Here is a 10,012-nt window from a genome sequence, read left to right on the forward strand (position 1 = left end):
TTCACACATTGGAAGCGGTAACTAATCCTGCATATGTTCGGCGCTACACTATTGTCTATAGGCTATAGCAACCATAAGACCATTAGTGGCGGTCTGACACATAGACTTGCGGATAGCATGGTTTAATACCGATGACTAGTTTATTTCTCAAACACAAATGAAAATACATCATTAGTATTAGAATATTATCAAAATGGCACCAACCAAACAACTAAAAAAGGAAAAGGAAAACTAATACTTATCCAGACGGTGAGAATACTGGTGCCTCGTGTATCCTGAATTTTCTCACATTGAAGAATATCGAAACAAATTGCAGACCACTGTGCGCATGAGAAAAAAAAAATCAACAGGGAATATGTGAAAGAGAACTCAGGATTCATTTACCAACCAAAACTTTCCTGTCACTGAACCAACATATGCTGATGGAGTGTTAGTTAAAATATGTTGATGAAGTAAGACAGTGTGTCAGCTAGTGTATTCGCAGTTGTCTTAAGATACCTGAAAGCAAAACAATGAAGGATCGTACTACCTAGCGGCGCCGCACACAGCTGAATCCGTGCGGCGGCTGTGGCCCATTGCTGAAATAGTAGCTGCCACGCAGGGCGCGACAGATATTTTTGCACTGACGGAGTGCCCATGCTCAACAAACAATACTACGCTCTCATGCATCTGACTTTTTGAAAGTTGTAGCACATGGCTTAATGGCTACAGATAAAATTCACAGCCTATCTAAAATATACTATATGCACTGTTCAGTACACGGTGATTATTTAGTAGGCACAAAATCATTTCAAACACCTAGTACACTAAGCACTACAGGACAAGGTTGCATTGGTAGCTGCAAAAATAGATCGGATAACACGGTGCTATAATCAAGTACTCCTAGTATAATTTATACGTTTGATCATAGCGTCATTTTCGGACACCATCAGCACATCAGCAAATTTGCTAGGTTTTGCTCCTACACGCTCCCCAAACAGCATTCCCTACAAACAAACCAAAAACACATTTCAGGATTAGCTTAATATTACCGAGTTGCGTGATTAATTAGTCGTGGTCACTACGCGATCACCATGCTATGAACAATACATTACCTACAAGATTAATTAACCATAATTATCAATTTATGTACAAAACAATTACTACTTGTTTATAACATCACTCAAGTAGCAACTACCAGATAAACTGGTCACAATTATCAGGTTAATTATCTATGTAAATAATCACCACTCTTTTGCCAAAAGCAATTACCAGGTTAAGATTAATTATCATGTAAGCAATTACCATATTCCTTTTGACAAAACAATTACCAGGTTAATTATCTATGTAAATAATCACCACTCTTTTGACAAAAGCAATTACCAGGTTAATTTGTTGCGACTGCCAGATTAATTTTGATGTAAACAATTACCATATTCCTTTTGAGAAAACAATTACCAGATTAATTAGCCATGTTTGACACCATTTTATTGAACAAAGCAATTATCAGATTAATTTTTTTAGCATATTTATCAGATTAATTAGCCATAACTATCAAGTTAATTAGTACAGTCAAGATAGCCAAATTACTTAGCGTCGTCTCCACATCATGCGGCTTCTGCTCCGCCAAGTGCATTTTCACCATCTCAGCAGCGGCGCACCGCCCAACCTCCATAGCATGGTCGCCCTACCTTGACCCACCGACAGCATGGTTGCTGGCTGCGCGCGGGGGTCATCGGCCTCGATGCCGCTGCTCCCAGCGGAGGAAGCGCCCAGCACATCCGGGCGTCATCTGGCCCAGCGAGTATGTCGCTGCAGCGCGCACGCGCCGGGACGCCCTCCTCTGATACACCAATGTCGTGCGGCGGCGGCCTCCCCCCGTCGCGGCGTGCTCGGTGGCGGAGGCCTCCTCTGGTGCAGCGCGCTCGCGCGGCGACGCCCATCCTTTCAGCTCAGTGGCGGCGGCGGCCTCCCCCGTCGCGACCTGCTAGGTGGCAGCAGCCTCCCATGCTGTAGCGCGCTCGCTGCGACGCCCTCCCCTGCCGCGCGCGACGCTCGACCTCCTCCTCTCTTCCCTCTATGGCGCAGTGCCTCCCCTGATGTGAGTTGGCGGCGGCGACGTTCCTCCACCTCCGGGTCGCAGCATCTCCCCGATGTAAAGCTCGCGCGGCTGCAGCTTCCTCCTCTTGTCGCTCTCCGCCGCGGCGTAGCGCCTCCCGCTGAGAGCTCGGCGGTGGCGGCGCTCCTCCACCTCCGCGGCGCAACGCCTCCCAGATGCGAGCTCGGCGTCTGCAGCCTCCTCCTGTCGCGTCTCTCCGCCGCGGTGCTTCTCCGAGATACGAGCTCGGTGGCTGCGGCCTCCTCCATGGTGTTCCGTGAGCGAGCGAGAGGGATATTGTGTGGTAGGTGTAGCTCGCGAGCGGATAAGGAGATAAGGGACGCGAGCAAATGCGCGATGCATTTCACGAATCTTAGAGCGCCGCCGCACGGAAGAGAGACGCGTGCGGCGCCTCTCAATAGATTTTCCCAACAATGAAACTGCTATCTGGTAGTTGTCAAGAATTTTTAATTTGGCGATTCAAACACGGTAATAGGCTTTTCTTTCCCTGTTGTAGTATACTTTTGCTATGCAGCCTGTTTGGTTTCCAGCCCACAATTTATTCATTCTAAATGCTAGAAATTATCGGGGCTTTACCAGAGTTAGGTTTGGCATGTTGAGGCAATAACCCAAAATCCCCCGTATGTGAAGGAATATTGGTTCGTTGACTTCTTTCGTTATTCTATCGCATTCTTGGTGATGTTTTTTCTTAGATAGGAACAATCATCCCTGTCAGCTAGCCAGGGGAATCTACTGTAGGCTTCTGCTCTCAAAATAAGTCAATGTGATTCTCCAGGATAATTCCATTTTCTCTATATTCTTGATTCCTTTTTTGCCGTGGGTGGCACGCAAACATGAACAGTGTACAATTAATAGCTGCCAGAATCCAGTTTCGAATGTAGTCTAGTTCGCAAAAAAGACAGATTATTGAATTCGAGCAATTTGTTCGGATTGGGGCTACTGGTTCTTACTTCTCAAATCAGAAGTTCGTGAAGGGGCAAAAATAAGTATCCGATATGACCACGAGATCAATATTTTAAGAAGCATAAGTTCAGTGTTGCAGGAGAGGAGTCATGGAATCAGGTACAGACAGTTGCCATGCACCTGTCTCTTTGGAATGTACCTAATTTTGTTCATTATTAGTATGTGTAGTTAAGAAAAAAACAAGTAAAATCATGACAGTGTCATTACGTCGCCGCCGAAGGCCAATTTTCAGAATAATGCTCAGTTTATTGATGCTTTCGTTCTGTTCTCCTTAAGAAAAACTATGACAAGTTGTAGCCTGCTTCTGCCGTACGAAATTGATTTACTTATTGTGTACTTGTTACTGATGTGAGAGCTAGCTGTGGCATCTATGTACTGTAAGTCTGTAACTAAACTTGGCCGGCAGCCTATTTTTGTTCAGGTGTGAAAATATAAACATAATTTAGATCCCAAAGCATGCTTCCTAATGCAAAATTATTTTTTCTACAATACCTTGTAAGGTACATTCTCATTGATTGCATACATGACAATGTCACACGACAGTTTTATATGTTCCTGACCCTCAAGCATGCCTAATGCATCTTCGGCTGGGCTGGGAATGCCTTGCCGCCAATTCCAATTATGCCTTCTTTACAGGGTGCATGAAACACAAGAACCAGATGCAATCATAGATACTATATAGAATAATAAATATAGAATATATATCATAGAATCAGGAGCAGTAGCAGTAGCAGAATTAGCTAGCTGTTGCAGCAGAAGACAGGCATTGCTCAGAAAAGCCTGGTCCCAAGTCCCAACCTTGAAGGCCACCCTGATCCCACCAATCACTCGCTGTCGCATTACCCTGCACGATGTTCCTCCCTTCCATTTTTCTTCCCTACATGTTCAGATCAATCTCCGAGGAGCTGCCATCATCTGCCTCTTCTGGCTCTGCTGCTGCCTCTGCTTCTTGCTCTGCCTGCATCCGCTGCAGGAATGGGAACGTTCTCTTGTCCTGCACCGGCTGCTCGACGGTGTAGTCGCGGTGGTGGTGGCAGTTCATGCTGGTGTAGAGCCTCTTTGATCCGGCGGCTTTGCTCTCTGCGTCCGACGAGGACGACGTCACGCAGCTGCTGTCGACAGAGCGGTGTCGCCGCTGCAGGGACGAGGAGGAGAGGCACTCTGTGTCCGCCGCGGAGACGAGCTCCGAGAACTCCGGCTTGGCGGCGTCGGGCGAGCTGGCCAGGCAGTTTTCGGCAAGAACCTGCTGCGCCCTCCGCAGCACGGACTGTAGGTACCTCCCCTGCGCCTCCATCCTCAGCTGCAGGTGCCTCTGGACCTGCCATGGGCAGAACAAACCAACGCCCGATCAGCTCAGCTACCAAGAACTGACGATCACAACAAACAAACTCTCGATTTTTTGGGGTTTAATTTCTTTACCTCTATCTGCTCGAAAAGCTTCCTCTGCACCTCCCTCTGCATCTGCATCTGCATGGAAGGATCACAGAGAGCACCTTTGGCATCATCGTGGTTGTGGGCTTCTCCGTCGGCGCAAGCAAATGTATACGACGCAGTGGTGCTATCGTCATGGCACTGGTTGGGCTGGCTCTCGGACGAGGATGATCGCTCGTTGAGGCTTCCACCGCTGTCCCCGAGGTTTCGGCTCACCGCCAGCCGATACTTCTGCAGAAATTATTAGAGGTCAACTTCACATGATAATTCAGTGCTCTCTAGACAGATAATTCAGCTTTAGTGTGGACGCACCTGGAGGTGGCTCTTGAGATGGTACAGGGTGAGCCCCTGCACGCCCATGGCCCTCAGCACGGACTTGGGCGTCGCTCCTGAAATGCCAACCAACGATCAGACACAGAAGACTCGTTGCGAGCAACCATCCACGTCGGCGAATGATCGAACGATCGACTTACTCTCTGCGCCGCCCAGCTCGGATACGGCGCCGACGAACTGCTGGTGCAGCTGGCGTGTCCACCTGAGCCGCGTCCTGGCCTCGCCACCGCCGTGCTGCTGATCGGAGGATGACATTTCCAGCGCGCCCAGCACCGTGCCCTGTACTGCCGCAGGATCAGCGGCGCGTGCAGCATAAATGAGAAGCCGCGGCGAGCCGGCGACCGACCGGAGATAAAGGCGATCCCTATCTCTCGGTGGTGGCAAACAGCAGTTGCAGAGAGAGGCAGAGGTCACTAGCAAATGCGCATGCACACAGCACAGCACACTTGGATTCCGGGCGAGGCTGCCTCTTATAGAGTGGTGGCTAATCCTCAGTTGGTTCCTTTCCTTGGACTCCACTACTCAGATATATTCCCCCTCCTCCGATTCCTCTTCCTCTTCCTCCCTCGTCGATCGTGTGATCAAGGCCGGCCGGCCGCGCGAATGTGCGAGGGAATATAGCGCATGAGGTAGCTGGGGCCGGCCATCTTTTGCACCTCGAGGCCACGTCACTCGCACCTAGTCGGTTGCCCCTTTAGCTTTCTTCACTTCTTTGACCTGAAAGGGAGGGAATCTTTGGGAGGCAGTAGGCAGGGGAAAGCAAAACAGTTCAACTGCAAGGTTCTCTCCTACTACTCTCTCATCGAAAGGATAGAGAGAGATCGAGAGAGAAGAAGAAAAACTATAGGTATGAAAGAAAAGATGGAGGGGGAGAAAAGAGGCCGGTGTTTGTGCATTGTTCTCTTGCTGTTTTCTCACACTTGTTCACCGTCTCCTCTTTGTTGGATTCTCGCTGCCCCACCACCACGGCACCTTGAACAACGCGGCCATGCTAGCTACTTTCCCTGAACACCAAAATTGCTTTCAAGTGAATGTAGGAAAAGGAGCGATCTCTCGCTGATTTCACTGCCTGCTTTGAAATCGCAGAAACGGAAATTGAAAATAAGTAGAAAATAGAAAGGATATCGAGATACACAGAGAGAGGTGAGTGCCAGCATCTTGTAGTTAAAAGGCCTGGGTAGAAATGTGTAAAGCCAAAGGGGGGAATAAACCTTTGCATGCGTCTTCACAGGCCGGGCGCACTACCAAAATAGTACTGTGATGCAATTGGCAAACTGCCTTTGGCTTTTCTGATGATAGGGGAATCAAGGAATCTAATCCAGATCTCAAGAGAGCACGGAACTAATCGACACTTAGCTATCCGGACGGATCAAAAGGAAGCTTCTGTTGTTGAAATAACAGGTACACTCCGCTCCGGCCGTAGGTATATCTGTTTAGCTGTGCATACATACGTATGCGCGCGTGCTTGTGTGAGCGGTGACCGAGACAATCAGACAGTACCGCATGCTCAGATAATCACTTGTAGTTTGCTCGGCCGAACACAGTTTTTTCTTTTTTTGACAAGAAACACTCACTGGTGGAAAAACAGGCTTCCGGGAAGCCCCATAAGTCGCGAAGGTAAAGGAACCGCGACTAATGGGGTCTTTAGTCGCGGTTCGTGTGGCGAACCGCGACCAAAGGCTCGGCCCGGGCGCACGGTGGCCAGCTGGTGCACGTGGGGCTTTAGTCGCGGTTGGCCAGCCAACCGCGACTAAAGTGCTCGAGCGCTTTAGTCGCGGTTGGCCGTGCCAACCGGGACTAAAGCCCCTCCCCTATATATACCCATCCAAGCAGCCAACACTTAGCCATTTGGAGCCATTCTCTTCACAAACTTCACAAGTGAGTGTTAGGTTTGCTTTTGGTTCCTCTTATGCACATAAGGTGTTTGATGAAATGCCCCAAGAGCATGAAACAAACATGATATGAAGTGTTGGAGTCACACTTGAGCTTTCTCATTTATTTTTTCCTCCTCGATCGCGGTTAGCAACTTGAACCTTTGATGTGTCATTGATAAAATATGCATGTGTGTGTAGTTCATTGTTTAATTTATATTGTTTGTAGCTAGTTAGTTTAACAAATGCATGATGGTTAATTATATATTTTATATTATAATAATGCGGATGAATCGGCAATGGATGTACGGTAACCGACTCTCCGGCGAGTTCAGTACGGGTTTGAAAGATTTCCTCGTAGTGGCTAATGCGAACAAGCGGGGGGTTTTGTTATCTCGTCCATGTGTTAAGTGTAAGAATCGAAGGGTTACTCTTCCTCAAGAGATGTTCACATGCACCTGCTTCGGCACGGTTTCATGCCAAGCTATAATTGTTGGACCAAGCATGGAGAAAGAGGGGTTATAATGGAAGAAGATGAAGAAGGGGATGATTTCAATGATGAAAGCTATCTTTCTCATTTCGGTGATACTTTCATGGAGGATGTCTGAAGGTGAAGGGGAAGGTGAAGGGGAAGGTGAAGAAGAGGCACGTGATGATCCCGTTGATGATCTTGGTCGGACCATTGCTGATGCACGGAGACGTCTGCGAAACCGAAAAGAGAGGGAGAATTTGGATCGCATGTTAGAGGATCACGGGAAGGTGCTGTACCCGGATGCGATGATGGTCCGAAAAAGGTGGGCTGCACTACTCGGATTTGCTGAGATGGAAGGCACAGGCAGGTGTAGCTGACTCGGCATTTGAAAACTTGCTGAAAATGTTGAAGAATATGTTTCCAAAGAATAACGAGTTGCCCGCCACTACGTACGAAGCAAAGAAGGTTGTCTCGCCCTCTAGGTTTAGAGGTTACGAAGATACATGCATGCATCAACGATCGCATCCTCTACCGCGGTGAATACGAGAATTTGAATGAATGCCCGGTATGCACCGCATTGCGTTATAAGATCGAGGCGATGACCCCGGTGACGATGTTGAGGGCCGAAACCCGGGAAGAGGGTTCCCGCCAAGGTGATGTGGTATGCTCCTATAATACCACGGTTGAAACGTCCGTTCGGGAACAAAGAGCATGCCAAGTTGTTGCGATGGCACAAAGAGGACCGTAAGTCGGACGGGGAGTTGAGACACCCCGCGGATGGAACGCAATGGAGAAAGATCGACGGAGAGTTCAAAGATTTTGCAGTCGACGCAAGGAACATAAGATTTGGTCTAAGTACGGATGGCATGAATCCTTTTGGCGAGCGAGCTCCAGCCATAGTACCTGGCCCGTGACTCTATGCATCTACAACCTTCCTCCTTGGTTGTGCATGAAGCGGAAGTTCATTATGATGCCGATGCTCATCCAAGGTCCGAAGCAACCCGGCAACGACATCGATGTGTACCTAAGGCCATTAGTTGATGAGCTTTTACAGCTGTGGGGCAGACCTGGTGTCCGTGTGTGGGATGAGCACAAAGAAGAGGAATTTGACCTACGAGCGTTGCTTTTCGTAACCATCAACGATTGGCCTGCTCTTAGTAACCTTTCGGGACTCGTCAAATAAGGGATACAATGCATGCACGCACTCGCTTACATGAGACCGAAAGTGTACATTTGCCAAATTGTAAGAAGAACGTGTACCTTGGGCATCGTCGATTTCTTCCGAAAGTTCATCCGAGTAAGAAAGAAAGGCAAGCATTACAACGGCAAGGCGGATCACCGGCCGAAGCCTGCGGAACACTACTGGTGCTTGAGGTATTTGATATGGTCAAGGGTTTGAAAGTCATCTTTGGAAAGGGTCCTGGCGGACAATCGGTTCCGAAGGGAGCCGACGGGCACGTAGCCATGTGGAAGAAGAAATCTATATTACGGGAGCTAGAATATTGGAAAGTCCTAGAAGTCCGCTCTGCAATCGACGTGATGCACGTTACGAAGAATATTTGCGTGAACATCCTAAGCTTCTTGGGCGTGTATGGGAAGTCAAATGATACAAAGGAAGCACGGCAGGACCAGCAAAGTTTGAAAGACCCTGATGACCTGCATCCGGAACGGTTTCAAGGTCGTGCCGGCTACGCTCTGACCAAAGAAGAGAAGGTCATCTTTTTTGAATGCCCGAGCAAGTATGAAGGTCCCGTCGGGATTCTCGTCCAATATAAAGGGAATAATAAACATGGCGGAGAAAAAGTTCCAAAACCTGAAGTCTCACGACCGCCACGTGATTATGACGCAATTGCTTCCGATTGCTTTGAGGGGGCTCTACGCGGAAAATGTTCGAGTAGCCATTGTGAAGCTATGTGCATTCCTCAATGCAATCTCTCGGAAGGTAATCAATCCGAAGTTCTACCACGGTTACGAACGATGTGATCCAATGTCTTGTCAGTTTCGAGTTGGTGTTCCCGCCATCCTTCTTCAATATTATGACGCACCTCGTGGTTCACCTAGTCGATGAGATTTCCATTCTCTGTCCTGTATTTCTACACAATATGTTCCCCTTCGAGAGGTTCATGGGAGTATTAAAGAAATATGTTCGTAACCGTGCTAGGCCAGAAGGAAGCATCGCCAAGGGCTATGGAAATGAGGAGGTAATTGAGTTTTGTGTTGACTTTGTTCCCGACCTTAAGCCGATTGGTCTTCCTCAATCGCGGCACGAGGGGAGACTAAGTGGAAAAGGCACGATCGGAAGGAAATCAATGATATGTATGGACGGCCATTCTCCGATCGAAGCACACCACACGGTTCGACCAATTCCAGCTTGGTGGCTCCGTACTTTGAGAAACACAAGAATATTTTACGCTCGGACAACCACAGGAAGCCTGAATCCTAGATTAGGAAGGCCCACATGGAGACTTTCGGCGGTTGGTTGAGAAAACATTTAATGAGTGACAATAAGGTTGTAGATCAGTCTGTACATGTTGGCCAAGACACCATCTTCGACTATAACGACTTTCCAAGGGTACGAGATAAATGGGAATACATTTTACACGATCGCCCAAGATAAAAAGAGCACCAACCAAAACGAGTGGTGTCCGCTTTGATGCGAGCAACCGAGAATGGGCAAAAGGTCACATATTATGGTTACATAGAGGAGATATGGGAACTTGACTATGGACCCTCCTTTAGGGTCCCTTTGTTCCGGTGCAAATGGTTCAAGCTAACGGGAGGTGGGGTAAAGGTGGACCAGCAATACGGAATGACAATGGTGGATTTCAACAATCTTGGTTACCT

At 48.2% G+C, this 10,012-nt stretch overlaps 1 protein-coding gene and 1 long non-coding RNA gene across 2 annotated transcripts; both read right to left on the reverse strand.

The window, feature by feature from the left end:
- Window positions 1-674: 674 nt before the first annotated feature.
- LOC124680972 lies at window positions 675-1,834 on the reverse strand. Its single transcript, XR_006995646.1, has 2 exons — window positions 1,570-1,834; window positions 675-986 (listed from the first exon to the last, which is right to left on the reverse strand). It is a non-coding gene; the product is annotated as an uncharacterized LOC124680972 (long non-coding RNA).
- A 1,668-nt stretch (window positions 1,835-3,502) lies between these two features.
- Window positions 3,503-5,610, reverse strand: LOC124680971 (myb-related protein 1-like). The gene is made up of 4 exons (XM_047215981.1): window positions 4,966-5,610; window positions 4,805-4,881; window positions 4,481-4,723; window positions 3,503-4,379 (listed from the first exon to the last, which is right to left on the reverse strand). Exons 1-4 carry the CDS (start codon window positions 5,078-5,080, stop codon window positions 3,939-3,941), a joined length of 876 nt encoding a protein of 291 aa, XP_047071937.1. The 5' UTR covers window positions 5,081-5,610; the 3' UTR covers window positions 3,503-3,938.
- Window positions 5,611-10,012: the final 4,402 nt, after the last annotated feature.

Source organism: Lolium rigidum, unplaced genomic scaffold (genome assembly GCF_022539505.1).
Source record: "Lolium rigidum isolate FL_2022 unplaced genomic scaffold, APGP_CSIRO_Lrig_0.1 contig_32026_1, whole genome shotgun sequence".
In the NCBI taxonomy this organism is placed as follows: domain Eukaryota; kingdom Viridiplantae; phylum Streptophyta; class Magnoliopsida; order Poales; family Poaceae; genus Lolium; species Lolium rigidum.